The sequence below is a fragment of the Lipotes vexillifer genome, unplaced genomic scaffold (genome assembly GCF_000442215.2).
Source record: "Lipotes vexillifer unplaced genomic scaffold, Lipotes_vexillifer_v1.1 scaffold395, whole genome shotgun sequence".
In the NCBI taxonomy this organism is placed as follows: Eukaryota; Metazoa; Chordata; class Mammalia; order Artiodactyla; family Lipotidae; genus Lipotes; species Lipotes vexillifer.
In genome coordinates, this window is record NW_006797390.1 from 8,335,911 (window position 1) to 8,349,821 (window position 13,911).

Consider the following 13,911-nt stretch of genomic DNA (forward strand, 5'->3'; position numbering starts at 1 on the left):
GGGAAAGAGGGAGTCCATTTCTCCAGTCCTCAGTCCACAGAGATGTTGCTCTTGGTTTCTGATGTTTTTGCCCATAGTTCTGCGACGTGGCTCACTCTTGAGTCAGAGTCAGGAGACAAAGAAGGGAAGAATAAGTCAGGAGACTAGCCACCATTCTGGTTATTCTTCAAGTTCTGACAATATGCCTGTTATTGTTTACTTTCAGAATCCTCAGGCTTTTTGGTTTTTTGTTTTGTATTCTGTCCGGAACTTTTCGTTGTAACCAGTGGGAGAGGTGTGTTGTTGTGAACTTACGCTACTTTGGCTGGTGCCGGAAGCTTATGCTCTCGTTCTCAGGAGCTATGAGCCACCTCAGGTAACAGGTAATGGAAGCCTGGGCTGGAATGGATGTGGGACTGGAAGGAGAAAAGGGCTGTGCAAACAGCATGGAGCTGAGACTCGGCAACAGGCTGGGAAGGCCTCAAGCTTCAGTTTACCGTTCACACGCTAAAATGCATTTCATACAAGACCTAGCATTTTTTCTTTTTAATAATAATGCCTTTATTATTATTATTTTTGGCTGTGCCACCCGGCGTGTGAGATATCAGTTCCCCAAACAGGGATGGGACCTGTGCCCCCTGCAGTGGAAGCGTGGAGTCTTAACCACTGGACCGCCAGGGAAGTCCCAGGAAGACATAGCATTACAAACGATCTGTCAATATACATGGGCACTAGAAGTCCTCTGCCTCACTGCTAAGGAGGTTTTACTCTTGGGGTCTACCCAAGTTTTACTCTTGAATTGATTTTCCTACAGAAATAATGCTATCCAAACTGGTGCTGTATTTCACATGCACATCATTATAATGTTAGTGTGCTATTATTCTTAGTTGACTTAGAAACTTAACCACCAACTAAAATATTGTTTTTATTAATGTATTGATATCCAATTATATTTTTATCAAAATAAAACATATCTATAATTTTAAATATCAAATACTGTAAGGTTTCATAACAAATAGCAGATCAATTCTCTAGCCATTATAATCCTGATTACCACTCCCTAAGAGCAACCTTTTCCATGACAGTTATTTCTGCTCTCCATTTATTTCTCATCCAATTTTTTTTCTGGTATGTAAACCTCTTTTCCTATATATCATGTATACACTACCTCTTGATTCTTAAGAAAAATCCATTGAAGAGGCTTTAGTTCTCTGACAATACACACACTCTCACACACAAACACACACACACACTTTTCCCCATCCTTCCAATGTAAGTATAACATCATTTCACATTTAGTGTTTATCATTTAATTACGATCAGCAGAGCCAAATAGTGTACTATGATTATATTTCCTTTCTTGTACAATATTTTGCTTTCCCTGGAATTAAGAATTGCCTCCTTTTGTCTTTGTTTTTTTCCTCCCCTCTCAGTTTTTAATGTTCTTATGTCATTACCAAAATCACTGAAAAAGGAACTGTAAATGTCCCAAGAGATTCAAACTCTCAGGTGTAAATTTCTTCTTGGACATGCTTCCTGGAGCCTTCCATCTTCCTACTTTTAGACTGACTCATCTTTAGTTCAGCTGCATAGGGGTCATGATGGGACTCCTCTTTACCACTCTTCTCAGAACTCCTTTACCTCCAACCTGTGCTTGGATCCCCCTTTTCCTGGGTGGCCTCTGTATCTGTCATAACAGCCCAAGTTATGCTGGAGTAACAAATGACCCCCAAATCTCAATGGCTTACAATGACAAAGGTTTACTTCTCATACACATTACAAGTCCATCATGGGTCACCTCTGTGCCTTCATCCCAGGACCAGGCTGACAGAGCAGCCTCTGCCTGAACACTGCGAGTCATCATGGCAGAAGGGAAAGGGACGTGGTCGAACATGCATCTGCTCAGAAGTCACACGTACCACTTCTGCCCATATCTCACTGGCCAGATCAATCCACACAATCACAGGTGAGCCCAAAGGGCAACTACACAATATCCCCCCGGAAGGGTCAGTGGGGGAAGAACCAAATAGCACTGTCAAGTCCGACATCAACAGGGCAGAGAGTCTTCTGCAGGGCAGTAAGGTTAACAATTGTGAACAACGAAGCTGTCGTGGCATGTCTTCCTCTCTCTCGTTTATGCCATTTTTTTCCATGAAATCCACCCTGCACCCTTGTGGGTTTGTACTTTTTTTACTCCATTACTGTCATTTCAACAGTTTCAGGAGTGTGTTCCATCTGCCATGTTGAGCCAAAAGTCTACCAACCAATCCCTTTAAAAGGGAACTTCTAGGTCATGGTCTATTTGAAAGATGAGGACTGTCTGTAATTATAAATTTAATTCAGTGTACCATTTATCATTATTTATAGCAGTTTTTCTCAGATCCTACAAATGTCAATAAAGAATTTAAATTGTATTTCTTTATGAATATAAAACTACCCAATATGGTAAATTCACTTTAAAACTGAGGAGTTTTCTAAAACAGCTTTGATCTCGGTGTCTTGATTTTTGCCTTTTCTGATTTGCTCTAAGCTCCAAGCTTATGTCTGCAAAGAAATCAAGCAGCCCCAAAGAATTTCATTCTAATTCTGTAATCACAAACAATAATATATTCAACATGTTGGCCTAGCTCTGAAATCTACCTGTCACTGCTGTCTGTAACTTATCTTAAATATTATGATCTACTCGGGAAGATACAGTTCTAAACTGTATCTCCCTATATCAAAATCTTATTTAGTTCTGAAATGGCAAATACAGCGAACAGCTGCTAGAGGGTAATAATACGCAAGAAACAGTCAAATTCAGCTTTTTGTTACATTAGTTTTTATTTGATATTCTCCTTTCTAATAACGGAGATACAGTAGATTCTCAACTTAAAAAAAAAAAAAGCAACTCGCCTTTTAACTCTGGAGTGCACACTACAAGACTAAGCATTTCTTAAAAAGTAAGCCTTGCTCAGACCCATCACTCATGTGTTGGCACTTCCACAGCTTGGGCCTGGACTTCTGGAGACAGGCTTTCTCAGTTCAAGTGCTCTTTCCATCTCAAAACAGTCACAGACCTTGGTAAATTATGTAATCCCTTTAACCTCAGTTTCCTCATTTACAAAATAGGAATAATAGGATTTCTAAGGAAAAGTGATGAGAATTAAATAACCCATACAGAGCCTTGACACGGTGCCTGGGAGACAGCACTCAGTAAATGTTTGCTGGGTAAATATTTTCTAATTCAACAGGCACCTTATTTACCTATAAAGCTTACAGAGGTCAAATTCTATGACAACCAGGTTTAAACACTATAAATCCTTTACTGTAATAAAACCATGCATTGTGTGTTTGGCCGAAATTCAGTTACTTATTATACATCTTTTTTTTTTTTTTAATTAAATGAAGAAAGTTTGAGTTTTCACTTCTTTATTTTGCTCTTCTAAATCCATACAATTTTAGAAAGGGATAGTTATCTCCTCATGTACCAGTTTTTTTAACCTAGTGAATTTTAAAAACTCACCACAAACCTGTATCAGCTCTGCCTCTTGACATGTCCCAACCTGGCCTATGACATATATTGGCCAAAGTGAAATGTCAGGACTAAAACAGGGAGATCCTTGACTCGACAGATCTCGAGAGGTACAGAGTCTTAAAGACCAGTCCTAAGTGAAGCTGGGTTCATTGTTCAAAGGATGATGAATGAATCTATACATCATCAGAGAATATGCAAACCAGATGCAATTATTCCACAGAGTATCAGAATTATTTAAAAACACTTGAGAGGATCTGACACGCTGAAAGCACCTGGAGCAAAACCTTCTGGGAACCTGTGATGTCAGAGACTCAAGAGGCTTTTATAAATAAACGAAATCCAAATGACTATGGCTGCAAAGTCAAGATGTGCCAAAGATTAAGGAGAAAAGAAGCAAAATAAACTCAGGAAGGTAAACAGATCCATTCCCTTCCACTCTTTGTTGTTCAATTGATTTCATTTGTCTTATGGAAGCTCATTAGAAACATTTTAATACACAGCCCAAAGGCTGCCTTCAATGTGCACTCATGTTGAACAGTGGAGAGAGCAGTACAGGCTGGTGTAGAAAAAGCAACGGACCTGAAATCAGAATGTGTGGGTCTGTCAGGGCTGCCACCTCCCTGAGACTCAGTTTTCTCATCTGCAAAACAGCAGGGAGAGTGTCTGTCCCTCAAAGCTGTGATGAGGAAGTGTGGGAAGATGAATGAAAACGCCTGGAACAGTGCCGTCTAGTAGAAACATACGGTGAACCACAAATGTGAGCCACAAATGGAATTTTTAAATAAAAAAATAAAAAGAAGCAGGTGAAATTAATTTTAATAATACTTTTTATTTAACTCAATATATTCAAAATATTACCATTTCAACAGGTAAATCAATAAAAGACTACTGAGATTTTTTCACATTCCTTTTTTTTGTACCGAGTCTGTGAAAATCAGTGTGTCTTTTACATTCATAGCTCAGATTGTAAAATTCAGACCAGCCACCCTAGCCCATGGGGCGGTACTGGACAGCACAGCCTGGAACCCAGGTGGGGCTGAGCACGTTTACTAGATCCTAGCAGCTAAACCCTGTGGGACTGAGGAAGGTTATTTTTAAAATCGACCACATTAAAGAGAGTTTGTGTTTTCATATCTTTGGTACAGTACATAATATATAATATGTAATATTGTAATAAGAATTTAAAATATTATCTATACCAACTAGGCTAAGTATTTATCCAAAATAAGGGCAACCAAAAATTATTATAAGCCACTAATATTCATTCATTTTATATTTAATTTTGTGGCTATTTTGTTTATTAGGATTTGAGTTACATATTAATCTGACATAGAATCTAATAATCTCAAAAAAAGAAAACATAACCTGACATAACAAGCACACAAAAAAACTCAAACTACAAGCTACAAATGATTAAACTACACCTTCCAGCAAAGAAATAGGAATAGTAAACAAAATATTTCTCTGTATTACTAAATTTTTCATTTCATAGGGCCTGCCATTAGAAGGTCAAGTTATATAGTTTTAATAGCTTTCTTATAATTTTTTTCTCATAAAAATTTAACTGTATTTTCTAAATAGGATGACCACCTATCACGACAACTTAGTTACATGTGAATATAAGTAAATATAGCATTAAAATGATGCTATATTTACTTCAGAACAATTCAATGGGGTTGACACATTATATATTACTTGTATTACATTGTTAAGATAGTAATGAGTAGTACACAGAAGGCGAATTCTTGTATCTTGAGCTCAAAGAATGGGGTGAAAAATGCGTGGTAACCATTTCTTAACTGCAAGGCCTTTCTGAAAGCCAGCACGGAGCACGTGCACACATGTTTAAGCAGCTATAGTGTGCTCTTGTGTTCTGTGTGGAGATGCTCCTGCAGTCCCTAACGCTCTCGTCCACTTTTCTGTGGGCCGCCCACTAGTCCAGCACGAGTGGTCAGATGAGATGCAAGAATGAAATGGGGACAGGATTCTGGGCAGGCGACTGCTACCTCATTTCAAACCTGACAAGGACCATTTAGTTACCTAATAGAACTTAAATTTTACCAAGTGTTATGAAATTCTTAAGGACCAAAACTCTTTGGACTTTGGTTTTCATTTACTATGTATTCAAAAGATGGTACTTCTGGAAGACAGGCCCTCTCCCTCAAGCATCTCATCGGATGCTCAGCCGAAGTGACACACAAGCTGAATGGCTAGTCTAGGTCCTGCAGCACCACTGAGGTGCCTCCTGCGGTCTCCTGGCCAAGGACTCGCCTCCCCCAAGCCCCGCTCAGGCTCACAGCACAAAGTGGTCCAGCTGCAGAGGACGAGGTTTAAATGCTCACGTCATCACATTCCGTGTAAACTCTCCCGAGGAAGAATCTATCCGCACCGAGGCACGTGTTTCCCAGGCCACCCGTGCTGACCCCTAGAGTCACTGACACTAAACACAACAGTCACACACAGTCTCAAACACGCGTTCAGACTCACATCTGGCATTTCTGTAGAGAAGGAAGGGGTCCTGGAGCTGGAAATCCAGGTCTTTCGTGATGGGCTCTGTCCTATTCTCCATGCTCAGCCTGTTCATGATGGTGAAGCCGTGTTTCGGAGAAGCAGACCTAAAGGTTGCCAGGGGCAGGGGGACACAGAGACACACCGTTCAGAGCAGAGCACTTCCAGGACAGGGGCATCTGGACACGCCTTCAACCTTTCCGCTCCTTCACCGTGGGCTGCACCAATGTGCGGGACGCATACGGCACGCCGGCCATGCTGGTGCTTTGGTAAAGTCCAGCCCTACTTACTTAACTGTGTGCGTATGTACATATACACAGCTTGTTTCCCTACCTACGCTGTAAGTTCCTTTGAGGCAGAGATGGTAGCTACTGATAAAAAAATTACCGACAGACACCTTTAAACAATCTTGATCGTTAATACAGAGCGTACATCACAATTATAGAAAATGTTAGTGTTGGTCTGAAATTGAAAGCTGTGTAATTTCTTAGAGAAATGATGTAACCGTGGTCAATGAACTTAGGAGGAGATATAGTATAATTAAAAGTTCATACAGTTCAAAGCAAAGAGCAGATATTTAGTATTCTTCAGTGTAAGGCAAACAGCTTCATAGCTAAGCTACTACAAAAGTTTTTATCCATAAAACTGTGCATTTAGTAACTTTTTATTTTTAATTTCATTCAATAAACCTTCAGTGCCTAGTCTCCGTCAGGCAGGAAGAACCCAAATCATAGAGAAACTAACAACTACAAGTGCATCTGTCTACCCTTGGGGGACAGGCCAGATACCAACCCAACTGTGCAACTTGTGCTGACAAGTTGCAATACACATGCTCACACACTGAAACGGAAACAGGCAGGGCCACCGATTTAATCTGGGGCACAAGGTAACAAGCCCACAGAAATGCTGTGAGCAGCAGGAAGAAAAGGGGTTTACAGCTCAGCTTATTTCACCTCTAACCACTTGATTTACTACCTACAGTTTTCGTTTGAGACTTCTAATTTTAAAACTGATGGAAGGCAATCCTTGCCTACTTATTTTACTAAGTGGTAAAGTGGTGCTGGGCATATAATGAATACCAGAAATAATCATGACGATCATTTCAACTTAAATTCTGGGGAAGAATGAACAGTGACTTCCAAAGATCCCTGCCAGAGGGGACTCTGGAAATCACCAGCGGGCGTAACTCTATTACAGAAAGACACAGGAGGAAACAAAGACATAATTTAAAAAATGGGGTTAGGTGTTTTTATACAGAATCAGAATTTGATTCTTCCAGTGTTTCATTATCACAACAGGCTTTCACCCCTCTAATGGTACGGTTACTACACCATCTCACAATTTATAAAACAGACTCAGGGGATACCAACTGCTCTAAAGCAACATCTGTTAAGTCGAAATACATCACTGGCAGTTCCATTACCTGTACCCAAAACTCCCTTGTGATTTCCATGAGCTGTCTGTCATCCTCCACCGAGGAAAGACCTCAACATTCTAGAATCTGGGATCGGAGGGTGGGGTTGTGGGGGGAGAGAGGGTCCTGCTCGTAAGGAGTTAGATGTGGGGAAGAGATTAAGGACTAGGGAAGGATCTGCTTCTCAGTTTAAAGGTTTGTTTAACTGGCGGCTCCATGAGGAACTCAAGGGTATATTAAGAAGTACTTGAAAAGACCAGCCCACGTTTGGCTTTGGTACAAAACAAAACACTTGCATAACCTGTTACTCCTCTGCATCAACAAAAGACCCTACTAAAAATGCTCTCCCTTCCACTCCCACTGTTGCCTCCTGCCCACCCTCCACGCTGAACCTGCCCTGGGCCGCAGGGGCCTCTGTGTGCTGCTCTAGTTCTGCCTGTCTCCGTGGTGACTCTTCTCTGCATCCTGCTGACCCCGAAACCCAGCCATTAGCCCCTCAGCTTCTCTACTGATTCCAACGAGCAAATTAACGATGCCGACGCCTCCACACTCTGTGCCTCCGTCCCTGCCCCGTCCCGAGTGCCTGGTGCCACCACTGGAACGCCCTGCCATCACCCCAAAACCACTATTTCAAAATAAAACTAAAACTATCCTCAAGCCAGGTTCTTAACCTCCCATCTTTCCATTCCGCCAATGAGTCTGTCATCCTCTCTGTTTTCCATTTCAAAATCTCACCAGTACTTTAAAATGTCACCGCCCCCCGCATGCAGTCTCCCAATAAGCCCTCCCCACTTCACCTCACACCCGCTCCGCCACCGCCGTCTTCTCCGTGCCTGCATAATGCTAGCACACCGACTTTCCCGCATGTTCTGTCATCACTCCTTTACTCCCCCACTCGCAAACCTTCAGCGGCTCCCTACTGCTCAGAAAACAGATTTCAGCACCTTCAGTCTGATATTCCAAGCCAGCAAAATGTTTTTACTCTCACTGTCAGCTTCTAACTCATGCCAACCGATACACACTCTCCGCCCCAGATCACTGCCCTCACTGTGCTGTGCCACGGGGCCCCTGCCTCCGCCTCCGCGAGGCTCAGCTCCCCCCCTGCACTCGGCAGCTCTGTAGAGCCTCCCAGGGCCACACGCCCGCCCACTCACTGCTTATCATGGGCCAACTGGCACGGGGGTAGTCCATCCACACTGTGCTTTACCTTCAAAGGTGAAAGTGTGTGTAGAACAGATGAGCGAGTGTGGGGTGGAAAGGGTTTGCCCCAGGCCTCTGTATTATATCTCTGTAACCCACCGATGGTGATGGGCCTCAGCTATGAGATCTTACGTGGATGTTTCTGTGAATAAACAGCTTAGCTGTGAAGACAATGTACATACTACACATCTCTGTGTGCGTGTGTGATATTACTTAGCAACAGCTGATAAAAGTTACCGAAAAACAGGAATTTATTAAATCTACCCTGAAACATATCCCACTAGCTGTACAGTGCAGGGCTGAGAGGCCTCTTTAATTTCGGGTCGCGCCTCTTCAAGGAGTCAAGAGGTGGCGCCACCAATAACGCTCCCCTCCAAATGCTGGTTAAATGACCTATAACACTCTGACCAGTGTACTTCTAGCTCCTTGCCAAGCCATTACACTCAAGCACTCTGTACCATTCATTTGAATTAAAGAACACAAAGATTTAAGTTCCTCTATACTGAAGTTTACATTATATTCTGAAATTAGTATTCATGACACCACACAGATGCCATTATTCAGTGTTCCCTTCCTTATGTCCACTAATGACTTCAAACTAATAGCTTCAAACTAAGTTCTTTCACTTCTCTGAAATAAAACTACACTTGAAGGGTGACACAACAGAGCTAAGACACGAGTGGAAGACCATCAGTTTCTTTATGAAAGTGAAATACTCTTACCTTGTGTAAACAAATAAGGTCCCTTCCACATCAGTCTTTTCCTAAAAAATAAAAACAAAACAAACAGCAAAACATGTATATTCTGTTCACTAACAGGAAACACTCACAGAGGTCGGAGAACATGAGCACCTAAGAGAACAGGAATTCGATCAGTTCCAAGAGGGGTCAAACCTATGTAACAGAGGGGTAACTCTTAGGGAAAGGAAAAAGCAGATTTTTTGCCCATTGTGACTCTGCTGCTTAAGCAGCGGGAAGCATCCTCCTACTGTCACTTACAAACTAAACCAGAGTGCTGTCTTCCCCTCTGACCTGGGGACGCGGCCAGACGCAGAACCCACCGCTGTCTGTACTTCCTTCTCCTCTGTTTTCTGGTTTCCTTTTCTCTTGTCGTATCCTGTCACCTAGGAGAGCAGCGGACCTGCCGATAACTCTACTCTGACTACTACACAGAAGACAGCAATGCTGCTGTAGTTTTCAGACAAACTAATCGCCTATTTGATGTGGAATATTTAGAGTCAAGTCTGATCTTTGAAATACAATTAGACAGAAACATTACCAAGCTAGGACTCAAGAACTCTGCCTGAGAGGGACTGAGAAAGTTGTAAACTTAAAATGATAAACTATCATCTCAGTTCACTGGGAAAGGCTCTTTTCCATCTCCCCAGGCCCTGATGAAAATGTTCAGCTTACTAAAAAAAAAATTTAAGTACCCATTTGTCTGATTAACTAGTAATCAGAGTATTATAACTCAGAATTTAGAATTTATCTCTGCTATTTATGTGGTTTAATTTCAGCATTCTATTTAACCTCTCAATATTTTGTTATTTATATATCCATTAGCAAAGTCATTCAAAATTTAAGTACTCTGTAATTTTGGTGAAAAATACTCTCTTTAAGAAACAAAGGTATATTAAAATGATGATTCTGAAAAGGCACACAAAAAATTGCAAGCATGATCCTTTCCATGCTTGAGTAATTTCATCATCCTTAAACTGGATTTACTATTAAGTGACCACTTGCTACGAGGACAAAACACTTTTCTGTCTTCCAGTATTTGACCCTGGACTGTTTCATCTCAGAGATCCTAGTCAGGATGTTTCTGCGGATCAGCACACAGAAACCTAACAGCCTTCGACCTGTTTCCTTCCTTAAGGAAATAGTAATAGAAATTACCTGTTCCTTAAGGAACATCCAGAATCAGAAATGTAAAAGGCATGCTTCTCCTGAAATCATTCTCTAACTCCAAATTTGCAATACTTAATTAGTTTATTGTTCTGTGTCTGTTTCTCCACTGAAAAGGGATAACAAACCTACACCACGCAGATCTTTGGATTAAAAACATATTTTTCATCTAAGGCTCTATGACACCTAGATAAAAAGGTCTTTGGAAATGTAGATTCTGGTCTATTCTGGCTGAAACAGCTCAAATTCACGTATTTTCTCCATCCCTCCACAGTTATACAGGGGTAACCAGATTTTTTTTTTTTTTCTTTCTGGGCAAAGCCCAGGTTTGGGGTTTTGGGCAACAGTTAAAGCAAGATTCTATTAGCTCTTCCTCAGGTCCTGCAAGTAAAGAAGACTTTTCTTTTTTTTTTTTTTAATATTTATTTATTTATGTGGCTGCTCCAGGTCTTAGATGCAGCATGTGGGATCTTTCGGTTGTGGCATGGGAACTCTTCATTGCGTCACGTGGGATCTAGTTCCCTAACCAGGATTGAACCCGGGGCCCCTGCATTGGGAGTGCAGAGTCTTAGCACTTAGACCACCAGGGAAGTCCCTAAAGGAGACTTTTATGTTAAAGTATTAGTTCACAGCTCTGGGGGACTTTAGCTTAAATTTTAAAAGTACAATTTAATGATTTAACATTACACTCTTATAAAAACTAACAAGTGCTAAAAAATTAAGCAGTTCAAAATTTAAAATCATGAAGTAGAATGTAAAATAATGCTAGTCTGCAAACTGCTGGGACTTGGCAGACTACCTGACGCTTTCAAAACAACGCAATCTACATCTGACTATTCTGTTAAAATAATGAAAAAGTAAATCTTCATTTACCCTCTAAATCTGCCTTTCTCAATCATATATGTAGCATCTGAGTCACCTAAGAAGCTTTCGACAAATATCAAACGCTTGGGCCTCATATCCTGAGATTTTTGATTTGGTGGGATGCACTTTTTAAAACTCCAAATGATCTTGACACACAGAACTTAGAAAATCACTAGCTAGAAACAAGGGGTACACTACCACTATCGGGCAGCTTCTCAAGCTCAGCACTTTTGACATTTGGGGCCAGGTTAACCTTGTCGTGGGGGCCTGTCCCACACACCGCAGGACATTTAGCGGAATCCCTGGCATCTCCCCTCTGGATGCCAGTAACGTGGTCCCTCCTCCAAGCGACAACTAAAAATTTTCTCAAGACTCTGCCAGTGTTGCCTGGAAGCAAAATCGACTCCAGTTAAGAACTACTGCTCTAAGGGTTGAGAGGTGAAAATACCACCAGGATTAAAACACACTGGTGTTTTGGGGGAGTGGGATTTCCTGGCAATGGGAAGTAGGTCTAGTTCCAAAATTCCTACTCCAGTCCTGACATAATCGTTCTTAAGCTTCCTTAAAGCAGCTCATTTTCTGTCCCCGCTTCATTCCTTATTCCTCCTGCCAAATGCCTTAAGTTAGCCTTCATCCATATTCAGTGTAATAAGAATTCCCCTTCTTTACGTCCCACCTGCATATACTTTCTCTTCTGTTCTTAGGCATGTCCTGTACACTTTTATTAGGCTTATGTTCAAAAGCTCCCGTTGTGGTAGCATATGGAGACGCGGCATCAATTTGTTTGCCCCCAGCAACTGCCCTGCAGCTAAACTAGGTCTCTGTCTTTTTTTTTCTCGGCTACCACAGCCTTGAAGATGAGTACTTTGAAAGAATGACCTTCTAAGGGATGAACTATGCGTTGTCTGAAAGCAACAAGTCCAGGAAGCAGAAAAACATAACTCGTGTAAATAATGCATTTGTGCCACTTGTGACTTCTGAGAACGCTGTACTAGTGCAGCCTCTGTAACTATGGTAACACGTGTCTCAGAGACCCTGTCCAACGCCCGTAGGAAACAACCGCTACTCAAGGGGAACCTCTCCTGTACCCGTTAACTTGTGAGAATTCCCCAGACTCTCGGTCGGGTGTCAAGTCAGTCCAGACAACTACACACCCCGATCCTCATCTCTACTACCGAATTTCCTCAGCGGAATTAGGACATCATGCCTTTGGCGCTTTTCTACAGAGCAGTATACAGCCGCAGGTAGAATATCTGCATTTAAAAAGTTGCCGCTGAAACTTGTCCACCTCGTCGCTCAACGTCCTTGATACGAAGACCCAGGCGACACATGCCCCCGAAAACTAGAGAGACATATACCTAGGAAGCGGCGCCCTTCCTCCCCCGGGACCTCGCGGGGCAGGTGTCCCCACGTCCCTCCATTCCTGCCTCTTTTCGGTGAATTTCCTCGGTTACGAACTTAGGGCAAAGCTGTTCTCTTGTCTCCCATGTCAGGACCTACTTCTTAGTGTCTTCGCTTCTGTGAGTGGTTTTCGGGTAAACTTTAATGACCTGCTGCGGAAGGTGGGGAGGCCACGTGAACTACTGTGGCTGTGTCCCGTCGGAGGGCTCTCCTAGCTGACCGCCGGGACGTGCCGGAGCACGGTGTCTGACCCGCTCCGCGGGGCTGAGTCCTGCCCGCGCTCCGTGACTCAGTTCAACGCGGCGGGAGGTGCCCGCGGACGCCGGACCCGAGTGACCGCGGGGGGGACCTTCCCGCCCGCTCGCAGCCCCTCCCCGGCCCCGCCTGCCCGCACGCACCCACTCGTTGGCCCGGTGGCCGAAGGTGTCCAGGGCCACCTGGCTGGCCACGTCCACGATGCGGCTGATGTAGGGGTCGTGGCGCCGCAAGGCCGCCAGGCTAATGTCGCGCCCCTTCCCAGCTGGGAGGCCCGCCGCCGCCGCCGCCATCTTCCCGCCGGCCCGCGGGGCGCCGCAGCCCTCTCGGCAGAGCGCAGAGCGCGCAGGCGTCACTGGTCGATGGCCGCACCGCGCCCGCCCGCGATCGTTGCCACGGCAACCGCAAGGCGGCCCCCGCGCGGTCCTGCGAGCGTCCCGGGTACCGGACCATCGCTGGACGCCGGGAACGTCTGCTCCTCGGCGCTCCGCGGTCAGACCTGTAGTGATAAACACGCCTCGAGCTTGCGTAACTTGAACAGGGAGGGAACTGCGATTTCTTGTGCGCGGACGCCGGGTGGTTCTTCATTAATTTTATTACATTTCAACCTTTTGGTACACTTTTAAAAATTCTGTGTGAAAAAAAGAGGAAGAAATCACAGAGCACGTGCCCTGAACACGGAGCTGCCATATTTGCCTCCAGGAAAACACTTGAGTGCTTAAGTCGCAAGCTGAGCTAGTGTTTTTATTTTTATTTTCACGGAACACTATTTTTACTTGAAAGAAAGATGGACAAACTATGGGTATTCAGACAGGCATCTGACAGACATTTTTTAGAAAATAAATAACGTGCACCTGTCACTTCCAGGA

The 13,911-nt window shown here is 43.3% G+C and overlaps 1 protein-coding gene across 1 annotated transcript in view; it reads right to left on the reverse strand.

Moving 5' to 3' along the window:
* The window catches only part of DCP1B (decapping mRNA 1B), a 50,757-nt gene extending 37,422 nt beyond the window's left edge, over nucleotides 1–13,335 (reverse strand). Inside the window, exons 1-3 of the mRNA XM_007469520.1 lie at nucleotides 13,186–13,335; nucleotides 9,341–9,381; nucleotides 5,984–6,111 (exon numbers count right to left, since the gene is read on the reverse strand). Coding sequence (XP_007469582.1) covers nucleotides 5,984–6,111; nucleotides 9,341–9,381; nucleotides 13,186–13,335 — 319 coding nt within the window. The remainder of the gene's footprint in view (nucleotides 1–5,983; nucleotides 6,112–9,340; nucleotides 9,382–13,185) is intronic.
* Nucleotides 13,336–13,911: the final 576 nt, after the last annotated feature.